The 18718-nt window shown below is 47.9% G+C and overlaps 1 protein-coding gene across 2 annotated transcripts in view; it reads right to left on the reverse strand.

Annotated features, from left to right (window-relative positions):
- Positions 1-18718, reverse strand: part of KBTBD12 (kelch repeat and BTB domain containing 12) — a 161920-nt gene that overhangs the window by 93785 nt on the left and 49417 nt on the right. For both annotated transcript variants that reach the window (XM_068251530.1, XM_068251531.1), the window contains exon 4: positions 5641-5791. In XM_068251530.1, coding sequence (XP_068107631.1) covers positions 5641-5791 — 151 coding nt within the window. The remainder of the gene's footprint in view (positions 1-5640; positions 5792-18718) is intronic.

Consider the following 18718-nt stretch of genomic DNA (forward strand, 5'->3'; position numbering starts at 1 on the left):
CCATACAAATATCATACTCTCCTCTGATTGGTTTTACCTTAAAACTTTCAAAAATTTAGCCTTCACATACTTTAAAATAGTTTTGAATACCCTGATGACATCATAATGCTATGATCACCGATAAGGGGGTCTGCTGTTAGCCTCATGGAAACCTGCGTTGAGCTCCCTAAAGTGCAGAGAAGCAAGCAGAGCAAAATCTACCATCCTCACATCTATGACTACAGCGCTCTCTCTTACGTGGGTTACGTAACAAGCATGGATGGGGCTACACTGGGGCACTGACCCCCCCTCCCTGGGAATAACAGACTGGGGGCTGGAAAGATTTGTCTGTGATCTATCTGCACAGGAGCAGCTTGCTAGTAAGTAAGGATGTAAGCATGCCAGCCAACTAGCCAAGTTCATCTATAGGTAACATTTCTTCAATAATCGCACCATCATTTGGACAATTTGCTGAACTAGTTAGCCTTAATTTTATCACCTGAGTTAGGCAAAAAATATCTAAAGCTCACCATACAAACATTGATTTTGATCACCCAAATGGACCCCACCAGCCAGGGGCGTAGATAAGGTGTGTCCCTGGGCGCAGCACTGTGAGGGCACTCAGCGTGGTTGCCGCACCCTCACATGTGTGAGAGGCAGCTTGCTGGCCACCTGAAGTGCCACCGCTTCTCTCCCTACCTCCCTCTGCAGTGGAGTGAGTAGACATTAATAACACCAGAAGACTCACCAGCTCCAACGTTCCAGCTTCATCTCTCCTCTGTTACCACGGAGAGGATGCTGGTCACGCTGCAGAGGACAGATGACAATTGACAGCATCACTGGAATGTTGGAGCCAGTGAGTCTTCTGCTGTTGCATCTGGCTACGTAGAGGGGGACACATCTGGCTATCTAATCGGGGAAGGGGGGCACATCTGGCATCTGTAGAGGGGCACACTGGCTATCTGTATGGGTAAGGGGGCACATTTGGCTATCTAAGTGGGTGGGGGGGGGGGCACATCTGGCAATATAAACAGCATTTGTACATTTGGCTCCACCCATGACCATGCCCACATTTTTATGCATTGTCACTTAATTTTTTTTGTGCGGGGGGGGGGGGGGGGGGGAGATTCACAAAAAAAGATCTTTGTCCCCAGGTGCAGAAAACCCTGGCCACGCCTCTGCCACCAGCCAGCCATGCTGGAGCCGCCACTGGTAAAGAGATAGGGCACCGTAATCATAGAGACTTGGATGCGTGAAGAAAATAAATTGTGGGTGGAGCCCAGAGAGGTGAGTCTCTGCCCTCCAGTACTCTGCTCGCTACTCTGCATGTGGGAGGTGGGGGAACTAATAGAGAGCACATAGGTACTTTATACTTTTTTTGGGGGGGCAATCAAAATTTTGCTATGGGCCCTCGTGATTTCTAGTTATGCCCCTGGCTGGCAGTGTTGACATGAGAGGCCCATATACAGTACAGCACGTAGTGAGTGTGCTCTAGATAGTGCTGAGATTTCTTCATTTTGCTCAGTGTAGTTTAGCCTTCTTAAAACAGAATGTATTTACAATAATTCAGCTTTAAGTGAGTAACTGTGATCTCCCACAATACATTACTACTGAATAGGCAAATTATCTCTTTATGCCCCTGAAGCCAGGCTTACATCCAGAACTACTGGCGTATAGCCAGCCTATAGCTTATACTGTAAATGTTACAGGGCCACATCAATACAGCATGCTTTTCGGTCTCATATAGCCCCCTATACTTTCCTAGTAGTTTTCGGTCACTACGAGCATCTTGGGTATTCTGTTGTTCTTTAATTTAGTGATGGAGGCATCAAGGTTACTTAAAATGTACCTGAGATGGGGGCCACAGGAATGAAATATACTTCCCTGGGGCTTTTTCCAGCTCGCTCTGGCCTGATCGCTCACACGCCGTCCTCTTCTGTCTTTCTGTTCGCCTGCAATTGGCCCTAGAATGTCCTCCGGTCCGGGGCCAACTGCGCATGTGCAGTCCGGGTGCGTGCGCTCCCGCTGCGTTCACGTTGCCAATAGCGTTCTGCACCTGTGCAGTACTACTGTGTAGGCACAGAACACTCCCGGCAATGGGAGCGAGACAGGGGAGCATGCCTGGTCAGACTACGCGTGTGTCGACTGGCCCCGACTGATGTATTTTACGGGGCCAGTAGTGGGCGAACGGGCAGTCAGAAGAGGACAGCGTGGGAGTGATCAGGCCGGAGGAAGGTATGTATATTTTATTCCTGTGGACCCATATAAGGGTCACTTTAAATATGCCATATTTTTGCTCTGAAACAAGGTCATCTGCAACTCCTCATCCAAACTCATATTTCATCCTTCAGAAGAATGTTAGCTTTAAGGTTCACAAACTGATCCAACCCCCTCTGACAGGGAGGGTAAAACAAATCCCATCTTTATCTCTCATTCCAGCAGAACCTCATGTTAAATTCAGCTCCATTAAGGCTTCCCCTGGCACGCTGTCCTTGAAGGTGCTCTTGGCTTCCGGCTCAGCCATGTGTGGCACGGGCAGAAAGAAAGCTCCGACTGGTGTTAATGGCAAGGGGGGGCGCAAAAGTGACTTGACAGCTATTTATATTCATGCTGATCTGTATCTACAAGACGATATAGAGAGAGATGTATTGCTCGTAATTGCGAGAACAGGCGCTGGAGTCTGAGCTGAAATCACATATTTTCTAAACGATGGAAGTGAAAACTGCAAATGGATTACAGGTTCAGCGCTGAATAAACCATAAAAATCCTGGGATGCTGTTTGCAGATCTACTGCTTGGCAGAAAAGCAAGATATTCGCATTGGATTTCCATGCTCTGTAACCCCAAAGCATCCTTTTCACACAAAGCGTTCTATGGGCAACAGAGAGGCAAATGGTTTACTTAGCAGTCTTGCCTTGCCAGGAACACTCTGTCCATGGAGTATGTATGGTCACCATGTGCTTAGCGGGATACTCCTCAGTGCTCTGGTCTTATCATTTACCTGTCTGGCAGGGCCGAGGCAGAGGCAAGAGAGGCTCTAGCCTCAGGGCACAGGGTAGGAGAGGGGTGAAAACTCACTCAGCTATCATCCCCCTATTGTGTTTGAAGCAGAAAGAAATAAGAAAAGTGGATACATGGCAGTGACTGTAATCCAGATAACTAGAGATTAAGGTGTTGGGGTCCTGGGGTGTCTCTTTATTCTAATAGCAATCAGTGTGTGACGGCTGGGGTGGGAGGAATGGAGGGGCGCACTTTCATGTCTTAGTTTTGGGTGCTAGAGGACCTTGTCCCGGCTTTGCTGTCCAGTGGTGTCTCGGTTGCACGTCCTTAATTGCTTCTGCACCTCACAGCAGGCCCTTTCTGTATTTCCACATGTGCAGATGCAGCATGCGCAATGTATGGAACAAATGTTCTAAAGCTTACCACCAACTGTTATGCGCAAGAGCAGGAGCACTTAGAGCAGGGGTGTCAAACTGAAATACAAAGTGGGCCAAAATTGAACACTGAGACCAAATTGCGGGCCAACCTCAATGTCTAGTGGCTACCCTCCCTTCCCTATACAGTTCCCTGGTGTCTAGTGCTTTCCCCCTCTCTCCCCCATATGGCTTCCCTGGTGAACTAGGGCTTTACCTCCAATATAGCTTCCCTGATGGTCTAGAGTGAGACAAACATAATGCAAAGTGGGGAATCCACTTGGGGCCAAATTTGATGGCGCTGAAGGCCAGAGTTTGACATGTATGACTTAGAGCAAGAGAATGGTGCATGCGTCATCATGATGTGTGAACATGTCTAATGTTTACTGTTACAAGAGCACTCAGCTGTAATCTCTGTAGGTTCCCAGTGAGTCCATGCCTCTGAAAGCGGTGGCCTTCAGCATCCTAGTTGTCTTACCGTTGCCTGCAGGGATCAGGGCTCAAACTCCCAGGTACATTTTGGGGTCGAGCCTGCACAGATGCATTGATAGCCGACAGGCTAACGACTCATTCTGTTGCTAAGGAAGGGGGAGGAGAGCCAATGGCACATGATGAAACTTCACAAGTGAGCAGAGGGAGTAGAAGAATAATAGGCTCAGCCTTCATTTTGCCAAAACGATCCACCAGTGAAATATGATTGGCTGTTTGTACTTCCGCCCAGGTGTGCGGAGGGGGGTGAAACCCCCAGAACATACCTTCCCAGGTAATAAGGGATCTGTATACCAAGTTTCCAGGGGCGTAACTAGACATCACTGGGCCCCCATGCGAAACTTTGGATGGGGCCCCCCCACCCCCCTCGCTTTCTGTACAGGAAAACTGAGGACCAATGTGTTTTCCCCATGCAGATAAAAACATTTAGACCTCTTTTCCACGAACTGTTTACAGGCAGTGAAATGCCTCTCAAACTCTCACAACTGCTTGCTGCTGCCTGGAAACTGCTTTCTGAGCACACAGCTCAACTGTTCATGGAAAAGAGGCCTTAAAGGGGAACTGAAGAGAGAGGTATATTTTAAGCAATACCAGTTGCCTGGCAGCCCTGCTGATCCTCTGCCTCTAATACTATTAGCCATAGCCCCTGAACAAGCATGCAGCAGATCAGGTATTTCAGACTTCAAAGTCAGATCTGACAAGACTAGCTGCATGCTTGTTTCTGGTGTTATTCAGATACTACTGCAGAGAAATAGACCAGCAGGGCTGCCAGGCAACTGGTATTGCTTACAAGGAAATAAACATGGCAGCCTCCGTATACCTCTCTCTTCAGTTCCTCTTTAAAGGAAACATCAGACAATGTATGCTACCCCTAGATCTACTTACCCAGGGCTTCCTCCAGCCCCTTGCAGCCGACAAGTTCCTTCCTGTTCCCAGTACATACATACACACACAGCCTTATTATTTTACTACATGAGAGCACATGCTATATGGAGGAACAATGACATGCTGAACATAAGATATAGTATCAATGTAACTTTGGCAAAACATTCAGAATGTCACTGATTGATACTGTTATTATGGGCTCTCAATGAGGCAGCGACAGTCAGACATCAATCTCCACTCCATTGCATTGTAAAAGTATTCAGAGGCCATAAAGTCATTAGCTGGTGTGATAAGAATCTAGGAATCCTTTTTCTGAAAAGGGAATGTCTACAAACAAAGGAGTCATATTTTGAAAAAAGTTGTAAAGTCTTTGTCAAGTCTTTAGAACTTTGCAGCAGTGAGAGACAGATGTTTTTTTTACGAACCCTAGGGAGCAGGGACAGTGTACAAATTCCAAAGTGTGTGAGTCCTTATCTGTGTGGTGGACACATGCAGTCAATATAACAATGGTGTGAGAGCAGAATACTCTTTTTTTTTTTTTCTCCAAGCCCTTAGCTGTCAGTCTCTCAAACTTTTCCCCCCACGGGCCCCCTGTGGCGTCTGGGCCCCCCTGCGGAGGCATCCCTTGCAGGGTCTATTGTTACGCCCCTGCAAGTTTCGTTAAGATCATTCACACACACATACAATATATATATATATATATATATATATATATATATATATATATATATATATATATATATATATATATATATATATATATATAGTGACATTTTCATATGCCTAATAGGAGAGACACACATGAATGACATGAATGGCATTCCATTAAAGCTGGATGTTCCCTGTGTGCGCCTCTGTCACCCTCCCCCACCTACCTAATACGTAGATCTCTCCATTCACAACGGCCACATTGAAACGATACTTTGAGTACTTCATTGGAGCCAGCTGTACCCACTTATCACTGATAGGGTCGTACTGCAGCATCCGATTGCTCAAGCGGTCAGGTTCATCATCTGGGTAGTCTGTCTGTATGGGCAAAAACAACATTTTATTCAAAGAGGAATTAAAAATTATTAAGGAAAGCAGCCCAGCATATAGCAAAGTTACCACAATATCAATTAAAGGACACCTTTAATATGGAGTTAAATAGGAGGCTGCCCCATATTTATTTCCTTTTAAACAATAGCAGTTGTATGGCATCCTGCTGATCTGCCATGCATTAGTAGCATACCTCCCAACATTTTAAAGCTAGGAATCGGGACACTTAGGCCACACCCCTGACACCCCCCCCCCCCCCCAGTCACACCTACCATAAAAAAAAAATCGAATTTTTTTTTTCAATTAATAATATTCCCTAATATTTTTAATACATATTTCCCCCATATATACGATGGGGAGGAGGGTGTCCGTGGGTGAGTGGGGAGTCGGGTGAGGATGGCCATGAGAGTGGGGAGGAGGGTGCCAATGCAAGAAAAAAATGATCGAGGCGCCAGCCGGGCGGAAGTGGGATGCGGGATGCCTGTCCTTACATTCTTATCTCCCTCCTCCCTTGGAATCTGCCCCCCTGTGTCTCCCCCCTGCTTGCAGAGTGCGCAGCTAAGCGGAGCGGGCTGCCAGCTTACCGGTATCCATGGACGCATACCAGCATCCGGCTTCCTGCTTCCTGTGATGTCACAGGAAGCAGATTGAAGCTGGACATCGGTACGCATGGACGCAGGTAATGACAGCCCGCTCCGCACTCTGCTAACGGAGGGACACACAGGGGCCAGATTCCAAGGGAGGGAGGGAGGGAGGTAGTAATGGGATGCACGCGTCCCGCATCCCACTTACCCGCGGCTGGCGCCTCGATCATTTTTTTTTCACCCTCACTGCCCACTGCTGCCTGGGACTTGGGGGGCTCATACCGTGATAGCGAGAGAGCCCCCCAAAATCGTGACAGTCCCGACGAAAACTGGACGGTTGGGCCCTCTGCTATTAGTAGTGTCTGAATCACACACCTGAAACAAGCATGTGGCAAATGCAGTCCAACTTAAGTCAAACATGTGATCTGCATGCTTGTTTGTGGTCTATGGCTAATATTCTAATGATAGATGCACCAGGGAGGGGAGGGATCGGTCCTGACAGCTGTGTGTGTTCAAGACTGAGCACCCCACTCAGGCCCGGATTTACCTCAGAGGAGCCTATAGGCACAGATGTCCTGGCACCTTAGACATTGCCCTCTAGGAATTTACAAAGCCCCCGCTTAACCGCACCGCAAGTGTACTGGCTGGGCCAGCTGTCACTTCTCCCTTACTTCCCTTGCCCATCATGGGTAGCTACAGGTGCCCCTTAGTATTAGGTAGCTAGACGTACCCTCATAATTAAGTAGCTAGAGGTGCCCCCAAGTATTAAGTAGCTAGAGGAATCTCAATATGAAGCAGCTAGAGGTGCCCCTGACTGAAGGGAGATCTTGTCAGTTGAATGCTGAGAGCAGGGTGAGTAACCTCTTATTTACTATCTCATCGGGACTCTGCGTAGGGAGCGAGGGGGGAGGGCACTCTGGCAGGGGAGTGGGCCGCCTTTCCAGCATCAGGTACCTGTACGGTGCCTTATGGTAAATCGTCCCTGAATTCACTATGTGTGGCATGTGGGATGTAAGCCTGCCAACTGGCCAGGGACGGATCAAGACCAAGTTGCGCCTGGGGCAAGGTCAGGTTTTGGCGCCTAAAGGTCAGGTTTTGGCGCCTAAACTGCCATTCATTTTGCCGCCTTTTTAAGAATTCAACAAACTGCGCCTGGGGCAAGATACGCGCTTGCCCCCCCCCCCCCCCCTAGATCCGTCCCTGCAACTGGCAACGGCAAATGGCTGCCGGGTGGGATTGAGGGGGGGCGGATCTGTCCCCTGCATCACCGCGTTGCCAGGGCCGGTTCTAGACTTTTTGCTGCCTGAGGCAAACTTGAGGATGCGCCCCCCCTCCCCATTGAATTGGAATGATCGCACAGCACCTGACAATTTGCACCACACGTTATAACTCCGGTGAGCCCCCAAAAAACACCCTCAGTATAGGTAGGTAGCCAGGTACGTATCAGTGAATAATGGCGCACAGCGTCTATGCATAAAAATGGCGCCACATTAAAAAGATATGCTTATCGCTATTTATCGTTAGTACTGCATAATAATGGCGCACAGGGAAAAAAGAAGAAAAACTGCACACAGTAACGTTATTTATCAATAGTGGCGCACACTAACGTTATTTATCAATAGTGTCGTTCATTTGCCAAACAGCGGACGTTATTGCCCACAGTAATGTTATTTATCAATAGCGCCCTACATAAGCCAAACTGCAGACGTTATTTGACTGCAAAACGGTGAATGGATTTAAGGTAACACTGTCAAGGTTAGGGTTAGGCACCACCAGGGGGGTGGTTAGGATTAGGCACCACCAGGGGGGGTCTTAGGTTTAGGCACCACCAGGGGTGGTGGCTAGGGTTAGGCACCACCAGGGGGGTCTTAGGGTTAGGCACCACCAGGGGGGTCTTAGGGTTAGGCACCACCAGGGGGGTGGTTAGGGTTAGGCACCACCAGGGGGGTGGTTAGGGTTAGGCACCACCAGGGGGGTGGTTAGGGTTAGGCACCACCAGGGGGGTCTTAGGGTTAGGCACCACCAGGGGTGGTGGTTAGGGTTAGGCACCACCAGGGGGGTCTTAGGGTTAGGCACCACCAGGGGGTCTTAGGGTTAGGCACCTCCAGGGAGGTCTTAGGGTTAGGCACCTCCAGGGGGGTCTTAGGGTTAGGCACCACCAGGGGGGTCTTAGGGTTAGGCACACCAGGGGGGTTTAGGGGTTAGGGATAGGTACAGAGAGGGTTCTGTGTGTTAACGCTAAATAACGATAAGGCTTTAACGCTAAATAACAATAAGAATTTAACGTTAAATAACAATAAGGCTTTAACGTTAACTAGCGATAAGCGGCAAATGGATTAGCGGCAACACCGTGTGCCATTATTCGCAGGCGCCATTTTCAGATGGATCCAGCCAGGTATACCCTCAGTATTGGTAGCTAGGTACAGTTGTCCCCAGTATGGATTAGCCAGGTACAGTTGCCCCCAGTATAGGTTGGCCAGGGACTCTCTTCACTTCCTGTTTCTGCCTGGTGCTGCCCCCAGACTTCTGCCACCTCAGGAAGTCGCCTCACATGGGTGGACCGGGCCTGCGCATTGCCATCAGCACATCTGGCTATCTAAACTGGGGAATGGGGCTGCCTAATATTGGGAGCACATCTGGCTATTTATGCTGGGTTGGGGGGGGGGGGATGTTGACATCACTGGGAGGCCAGGGCTACATACCAATGTACATCAATATACACAAAGTGTTTCTGATGCTGAAACCAGGATAATTAATGTTAAAAGTGGGTATCTTGTATAATTCACTGCATTCTACTATGTGTCACTACAGTGCCCCTTTAAGTATAAAAAGACAAAAAGAACCGAACTGTCCAGTTTTCCAGCTGTGTGACAAGAAGCTAGCTTAGGGGAGTGGCATGTTCTGATGGGGGTGGAGTTTAAAATTATACTTTTATTTTTTAATGCTTATTGGTTCTTGAGATGTAGATTTGGCTCAGGCTAGAAGCGCGATATTGTAAAATGATAGAAAAAGTTTTAAGCAATTACAGAAAAAAGGACTATCAGGCCGAGGATTGTCAACTGAAATAAATTACATTTATACTAAACGCGGTCTGACCCGACAGCTCTGCAGTCTGCCAGGCCAGCTCAGCGAGGATGAAGCTGCGGGAACAAATGATGCCTTTGGTGTTTGGCACCCCGGCTGTAGATCGTTTCTTACATTTCTGCTGCGTGAGCCTCGAAGAAAGAACAACATCGATTAACCGCTTCGCTTCGAGCAAAGATGCCCTGACATGAAAAGCATGCTGTTTGTGATAGTATGGGGCCTATTTATAATGAAGGCAATAAGACCGCAGAGATAACAGCACCTTTCAGATAGAGCACAGTCCCTAATATCTGGCACCGGTGGCGGCGGGGATCACCTGATGCCAAATACATGTGCTTGCCGGTAGCTTGCAGCCTTTCCGCAACACCTAGCAGGCTCCTAGCGCCTTTCTGGCTTTCCTCGTGCACGGAAGCCCGCGTGTCAGCTGACCCGCTTTGGGTCACATGACACACTTACTTGCATGCATGGACTCCAGAAGCTCCTAGAAGCCCGCTAGGTGAAGCGGAAAGGCTGCTAGATGTCACTGGACGTCTAGCAGTATCTAGGGAATCTGAAGTGAAAATAAACTTATGATATAATGATTTGTATGTGTAGTACTGCTAAGAAATAAAACATTATTAGCACAGATAAGAGTCTTATTTTGTTTCCAGTACAGGAAGAGTTAAGAAACTTCAGTTGTTATCTATGCAAAGGAGCTTCTGGGAGCTCTGCAATTTTAGAAAGTAATGGACAGCACTGTCTTTTGACGCACTTATCTTAACTGTCTCTCATTGTTTCTTCTTTGTTTATGTTTTTTCTGCAGAGAAAAGTTAATTAGCCTGCTCTGCAAAATCATTTAAAATGATGAGTGTATTGTGGAAACGGCAATTATTAGAGAATGATGCAAAAAAAGCTATATACCTGAAAATAAAAATATGACACTATGTTCTTTGCTACTAATGTTCTATCAATTATGCGCATTACACAACCAATTAATTATATGAGTTTTTTTTCACTTCAGTGTCACTTTAAAAGCCTCAAACCCTGTAAAAAGCAAAGCACCCATTATCACTCAGGCTTGCCGGTTAGTTGAGACTGCCGTTTGCCTGAATTCTGGATAACAGGGACTTTACTGTATTGCTAAATTGATCGGTTGTACATATTGATCACTATTCTTATGTGTGATACTTTTCAGTGATGGCCACTATTACTATTATTTAATACACTGTTTAGTAACAATCACCATATTTAGAAATCTGTGGATTGCGACTTAAGAGATTGCCAAACTGCGCGCACCCATGGAGAATAATAAGGCAATAATGTTGAACAGCGATGTTTGTCGCAGATCCCCACTTTAATTAGTAGCACTTTGTGGCTGCACCGCCACTTGGACATGTAACACTATTTTTCCTGGTGAAAACTATCTCTCTATGGGAGCTAGGGCTTTTCCTCTCTATAGGTGAGTATCTAACTTTTTTTTCAGCGTTGCTTCAGTATTGCTTTAATAAGTGACAGTTATGAACAGCTGTAGAATTGTGTACATGAAATAGAGGCGCGAGGAAAAATGAGCACCTGGTTAAGGCCTACATAAGTCTAAATCATAAATAAATGTGCGCCGTGTGAAGCCGTTATAAGTCCATTGTGAATTGAGCGCCAAATGAAAACGAAAAAATAATTACAGTTGTAATGATGATAGTAAAAAATTGGTAAATGTTACCAACAGTTTACTACAACTAAACCCAACCCTACTCTCACACAGAACCCTCCCACCTCTGAGGCCTATCCCTAAAACCCCCCTTCCTGATGCCTAACCCTAAACCCCCCCTTCCTGACGCCTAACCCTAAAACCCCCCTTCCTGACGCCTAACCCTAAAACCCCACTTCCTGATGCCTAACCCTAAAACTCCCCTTCCTGACGCCTAACCCTAAAACCCCCCTTCCTGACGCCTAACCCTAAAACCCCACTTCCTGATGCCTAACCCTAAAACCCCTACTCCTGACTCCTAACCCTAAAACCCCCCTTCCTGACGCCTAACCCTAAAACCCCTACTCCTGACGCCTAACCCTAAAACCCCCCTTTCTGATGCCTAACCCTAAAACCCCACTTCCTGATGCCTAACCCTAAAACCCCACTTCCTGACACCTAACACTAAAACCCCCCTTCCTGATGCCTAACCCTAACCCCCCCTTCCTGACACCTAACCCTAAAACCCCCCTTCCTGATGCCTAACCCTAACCCCCCTTCCTGACACCTAACCCTAAAACCTCCCTTCCTGATGCCTTACCCTAAAACCCCCTTCCCTGACGCCTTACCATAAAACCCCCCTCCCTGACGCCTAACCTTAAAACCCCCCTTGGTGATGCCTAACCTTAAAACCCTTCCTTCTGATGCCTAACCCTAAATCCTCCCTTCCAGACACCTAACCCTAAATCCCCCTTCCTGATACCTAACCCTAAAACCCCCCTTCCTGATGCCTAACCCTAAACCCCCCCTTCCCGATGCCTAACCCTAAAACCCCCCTTCCTGATGCCTAACCCTAACCCCCCCTTCCTGATCCCTAAACCCCCCTTCCTGATGCCTAACCCTAAAAACCCCTTTTCTGATGCCTAACCCTAACTCCCCCCTCCTGACCCCCAACCGTAAATCCCCCCCTTCCTGATGCCTAAACCTAACCCCCCCTCCTGACCCCTAACCTTAAATCCCTCCCTTCCTGACGCCTAACCCTAAAACCAGTGGCGTAGCAATAGGAGGTGCATAGGTAGCGACTGCATCAGGGCCCTTGGGCCAGATGGGGCCTCCATCAAGCACAATATTAGCTCTCTATTGGTCCTGTACTGGTAATAATCATTTCTATAGATGCTTGAAATAGTAGTAATCATTAATAAATGGTTTCCCATCCCCTACTTGCACCTCTGACACTGTGGAAATCCTTGGCAGGTTTTGGTGCGCCGTATCAATTGTTATGTATAGAGTGCTTGGGGGGCCCCATGTATAACTTGCACCGGGGCCCATAGCTCCTTAGCTATGCCACTGGCTAAAACCCCCCTTCCTGATGTCTAACCCTAAACCCTTAACCCTAAAAGCCCCCCTTTCTGATGCCTAACCTAACCCTATACCCCCCCCCCCTTCCTGACGCCTAACCTTCAACTGCCCCCCCCCCCCCCCCCCCCCCATCCTAACCTTATACATTTTAAATTGAAAAATTAAAAACGATGCCTAACCTTAAACCCCCCCCCTTTCTAAATACATCGTTTTCAAACAGATACATTTAAACACGATAATTTTCAAAAAGGAAAAAATGGTAAAGACAAAATAAAAAAAACTTCAAAAACTATAATGTTCTAATTTTCAAAAACATAAAAAATTTGTAAATGCAAAAGACAAAAAAAATTCAAAAACTATAACGTTCTGATTTCTGAAAAACAAAAGATTTCGGTTAGATGGGCCTGGCAGCCGATAAATAGCGGGCGCCAATTCTGTCTAACCAAAACTTTTCGGTTTCTGTTTTGGCCACCCAATCATCCATTAGCCACAGACGCTCAAATTTCCTGTTTATGTAGAATCCCGTTTGGGCTCAAGCAGTGCAAAAATCAGTTTTATTAAGGTCCTTCCAGCCTTACAGGAACTGACGACTGGAGAAATAAAATGATTAAATAAAAGGACAAAAACTATTTCTGGATTGGGGATACCTTCCTGGCTCAGAGCAGAGAGTCACTATTGCCTATGAATGGCTGGTTCTTCTCCTCAGGATACCTTCTCAAGATCCAAATTCTCCTCATACTTCTCTGAAATTGCCTATTTCCAAATGCTCTCTCTGCCTGTCACAAGAGCGATACTTAGCTGTGATAGGAGTTATTTTGGTGTATAGTAATCTGCAGCGACAGGGAGACTGGAAACAGGTTGCCCATTTCAGGCTTGGCTTCCTGATGGCTGCTATTTTCTTCCGAACCGTCTCTCCTGAAGAGAAAGGTGTGGGAGGGAGAGGATGAGAGAGAATCGCTGAGAAGACACCGAGCTAATTACCTGCGTGTCCCAGCGCCAGGCACAAGGCGGGAAGCTCGCTTCCAGCACTGACTTGGTTAAGGATTCATGATACCGTGACAAGTTGTCAAGAAATCTATGGAGTTATTTATAGAGTGCCAAGGCAAGAGAAAGACAAACACACAAACCCGCTCTGTATGCCACAGGGAACCAGGGACCAGCCAGTTTCACTAATCTGAACCCAAGTGGCCATCTGCCTCGGACAGAGAGGCGAAAACGGAAATTGCTAGCTTAAACTGAGCCTGTTGTGACATTTGTAAACTGACAGTACTGCTTGTACCAGGAGTTTGACAGACAAATAGAAAAGCAAAATGACGGTAGCCATACACAGATCCAAGACTGGATATACTAGTCAGTGGCAGGGACACACCCTAGCAGCTATAGTGAATGCTGTGAGGCCTGGGACTCTGGGAAGGGGTTTGGTGTAATCCTTCTGGGCCACTGCTGGAGCCTTTGGCCTCCTGCCCAAAGGTGGGTCATCCACAAGGCAACCCTAGGCAGTTGGAGAAGGTCCAGGGGCCTGGTGGATGCTATCCCCCCCCCTCCCCCCCAAATATTACTAAAAAAAAAAGCCAGGTGATAGTCAGCAGTGGGCAGAAATTGCTATCTTGCCTAAAGCCCCATGTCATCTTAATCCTTTTCTGCTTCTGCTTATCCGTCCCTGCTTCTGATCCCTCTCTCTACTGGAAGCAACAGAAGCAGCATTTCAGAGTAGAGCAGTGGAACAGTCTATAATTACCAGCTCATCGCTGCCCAGTCTAGTTCAGCAGTGGTTGGGTGGTCATGCCTTCTCTTGCCAGGCATCCATGATTCACAGCCACAGACTTCTCTGTGGCTTGGTTTGGAGCCTTTGAGGATGCACAGGAATGCGAAACGGTCGTCAGGCCTACTGCCCCCATCTACACCACCCCACAGTCTTCGGGATCGGGCTTTGTGACATGCATGATGCTGAAACGTCATATGTATGTGTTTTCAACCATTAAAGATTTATGAGTTAGCAGCAGTGACGGAGCAACTACGGTATGATTCTTCTTCAGCTGGCACAGACTTCTCTGCACTGGCGACCTCCCTCAATGCCGTTTTTGCATGAATAAAAATTGGACCTGCCCTCCGCTTTGTCTCATTGGGGTTTGGATCATTCATAGCCACTCGGCATGAGACCTGAGAAGACGTGAGCACTGGACTGCTGTTAACAAGACCAGGTGGTGACAACCAGATACTTACACACTGCTCCGTTGCTCTGCACCCAGAAAGGGCAGGTGCCCATGTCACATGGAAGAAGGGGACAGGAGACACAGCGGTGGGAGGCTACATCTGTAGCTACCTATGATGGGAAAGGTAAGTAAGAGAGAAGTGACTGCTAGGCCAGACAGCACACTTGCGGCGTGGTTGGGTGGGGGTTTGTAGGTTCATGGAGGGGGAAGTCTAGGGTGCCAGGACATCTGTGCCTATAGGCTCCTATGAGGTAAATCCAGGCCTGACTGGAGCACCCTGGTGTCGCCGTAAAGTGTACCTGAACAAAGAAAAAAAAGCAAACTAGATACTTACGTCAGCAGAGGGAAGCCTCTGGATAGTCCAGAGGCTCCTCCGATTTTCTTACACCCCACGGTTACTGCACTTGGTCCCTCTAAACATATTTGACAATATTGTCAAATATGTTGCTTACGGCCACAATATCCTCCATGTACGAGCGTGGCCGCACTGCTCAGGCGCTAGTATGGTTATATCAGGGGCCGATCTTCCATGAAGCAATGTGAATCACGGACTTCAGGGTGGCATCAATTAGAGGACGGCAAGAGGTGGCTCCCCTCCCCAAATGTCCCCCCCCCCCAGATGCACGGCGCCACTGCACTAACCTGCTCTCAGCATTCCAGTGATAGGATCTTCATCCGCCTAGAGTGTCCTCTATCCATGGCTACAGCGCTGCCTCGTGAGGCCTGTTACGTGCTGCTGGGTCACATGAGGTGCCGCTGTAGTCAGGGAGGAAGCAGGATTTCTCGTGTGGCTGGTGATCCCATCACGATGCCATTTCTCTGAATCATTGCAGTGCAATGCAAAAATAATCACATCGCATCATTCTGTACGTAGTGTGAAAGGAGCCTTAATATGATGATATTTTACTAAAACATTCTATTCCTTTATTTGTTTATTTTTTTTGTACAAAATATTAACCTATCATGTGAAAGAATATTACATCTTCTTCTCTATTCATGCTGGATCTAGGTGCACAACTACAATTTTTCCAGCCTCTCAATTTCAGGCTTCACACAATGAGATGTTAGGATCTCCCAGCCGCCCCACGCCTTTGCATCTGCCAACTCCCATTGTTATTATAATTTGCATCTGTCAGTTAACCTGTGAGAGGAAACTGCAGGAAAAAAACATTCCTGTACAATGCAAATCTTCTCAACATATCCCAAACAAAACACGCTCTGATGCTGGATCTGCAGGTGGGTGAGAGACACAGGGCCGGTCCTAGACTTTTTTGCTGCCTGAGGCAAACTTGTGATGATGTCGCCTTCCCCCCTCCTCCCTATAGGTAGCATCACTGCCCCAGGTATAGGTAGCCTGGAGAGGGTAGCAGCCAGGAAGGGGGAGCAGCGGGACAGCGGTGGGGAGTGGGGGTCAGACCCCCCTCCCTCACCTGGGGCTCCTCTGTCCGCGCTCACCCTCCAGCTAATTGCACAGCATCTCTAAGCTAATTGCACACAGTGGGCGGCATTGCAGGAAGTGATGCGAGCGGTGGAACGCAAGCTGGTGAGTCATTGCTTTCTTTGCTCGCTGTCTGCCACACTTAGAGATGCTGCACAACTAGCTGGAGGGGGAGCGCAGATGGAGGAGCCCCAGGTGAGGAGGGGTCTGACCCCTTTCCCCTGTGCTCGCTGTTTCCCCATCCTGGCTGCTACCCCTTCCAGCTCGGCGCCCCCCCAACCACAGCCAGGCTGGCCCAGCCCCCTCACTTCCGCCGCCTGAGGAACCTGCCTCACCCTGTCTCATGTATGGGATGGCGGTGGGGAGAAGCTTGTTTACAAAAGTGGCAGGGGTGTAACTAGGGAGGAGCAGCCGCCTCAACCAGGGCCGGTTCTAGACTTTTTGCTGCCTGAGGCAAACTTGTGAGGATGACCCCTCACCCCCCGAGTTGGAATGATCGCACAGCACCGAACAATTTGCTCTGCTTCATTTAATGTTCTCACGTGACATGCTGCAGCTACACAGTAGCACTCTGGTTGGCTGTGAGTCTGTGACAAACAAACTGCTTACCCTCAGCCACTCCATTCCTCCTCCGTCAGGACAGCAGTGTCAGCTCCTCCCTTCTGCTGTGCAAGTCAAATGACACACTGCTGCTCTCCTGCCTTCCCTCTCCTCACTCACTGTCAGACTCCTCACACAGCACAACAAGCTGCTTTTCCCCATTCACCTTGCTCTCCTCTCGATTCTCCTCCTACTCGGACTGCATGCTGTTAGTGTAAACACAGTACAAACATGCTGCCCCTGTAACCTCTGTGCCTGAGGCAAATGTTTGACCTTGCTTCGTGAGAGAACCGGCTGTGGGGAAGGGGTGTTAATATTGGGGACCCCATCAAAGTTTTGCTGTGGGATATCATGATTTGCAGTTACGCCCCTGCATGAGAGACACGCCTCCTGAAATGTGATTGGTTGAGGACTTTTCCAATTTGTATCGGCAGCATTCCTATGCAGCTATTGGTTTACAGTAACCCTGCGGTATAAATCGGTATATTTTGTGTGTATAATAAATATAGTTCTGTCTTCACCTGCTACATCTCATCACTGCCACTAAAAGCTATCCTCGCATACCTCCAGGCCTTCCTTCTCTTTTAACCACTTAACGACCACGGTCAGCTGATCGGCGGACCAAGGTGTTAAGTGATTTTACATGGAAATGGCCGCTCGATCGAGCGGCCTTTCCATGTCAGTTCACGGAGGGTGTCTCCGTGAACAGCCTGCAAGCCTCCGATCGCGGCTCGTAGGCTAAATGTAAACACGCGGGGAATAAATCACCGCTGTTTACATCATACAGCGCCGCAAAGGAGATCGGCCTCTGATTGGCCAGGGATCGCCGCAGTCTGATAGGCTGAAGCCTATTAGAGGCGGTGCAGGACGGATCTCCGTCCTGCGCCGCCCAGGGGAAAGAGGGGAGGGAGGGAAGGACAGGGAGGCCGAAAATCGCTGCGGAGGTGGGCTTTAAGGAACCCTCCCGCAAGGCGAAATAAGCCGGCGGCGATCAGACCCCCTCAGCAGGACATCCCCCTAGTGGGGAAAAAAGGGGGGGAAGTCTGGTCGCCCTGGCTCTATCCTGATCTGTGCTGTGGGCTGGAGAGCCCACGCACCACAGATCAGGTAAAAATGGCCTGCTCCTTAAAGAGAACCTGTACTGAGTACAAATATTTAAAATAAACACATGAGGTAACTTCAAATGAAAATTACAGAGTTACCTTGCCATCAGTTCCTCTCAGAAGCTCACCATTTTCTTCTGACAATAATCCCTTCCAGTTCTGACAATATTTTGTCAGATCTGAAATATATCAGTTGCTGTCAGTAAAATATCAGTTGCTGTCAGTTATAGCTGAGAGGAAAACTGATGTACCAGGTAATGTCCATGTTTCCCTATGGCTCAAGTGGGCGATGTTACAGTTTAACTGTGTGCTGACCAGAAAGCTGTTATGGATAATGGCCATTTTCAAAATGGAGGACGGAAAATTCCCTTGATCATAGTGAACAAATAGGACGCAGGACAGGAGAAAGACACTGAGGAGTAGACTACATGAAAGGTAAGTATGACTTGTGTATGCGTATTTTGAATTTTCTTTTCAGTACAGGTTTTCTTTAAGTGGTTGGGTTCCCTATATATCTTCTCCTGTGCTGGAAATCGCACAGTTTGCATACATTTCTAGAAACTGAAGCTATGTCATTTATCCTCTCTGTAGTTGGAGCATACACAGCAAACATACACCAGCTCTGTACAGTATAATACAACTCAGCACCTGCAGGCTGTGATGTCATCAAAGGTATGGTGTGATCATAAATCACAGGAAAGATTGTTTAAACTGGAATGGTGACTTTTGAAAACATGCCGGTATGTAATGATGTCACATGCAGTACCCTAACCTGGAGGGCTGTGAATATAATAATATACTGGAATGTACATAAAGTCTGCCGTGTGACTAGATCCATAACAAAGACAAATAAGTACAATACATAAACAGG

This window comes from Hyperolius riggenbachi, chromosome 9, assembly GCF_040937935.1.
Source record: "Hyperolius riggenbachi isolate aHypRig1 chromosome 9, aHypRig1.pri, whole genome shotgun sequence".
NCBI lineage: Eukaryota > Metazoa > Chordata > Amphibia > Anura > Hyperoliidae > Hyperolius > Hyperolius riggenbachi.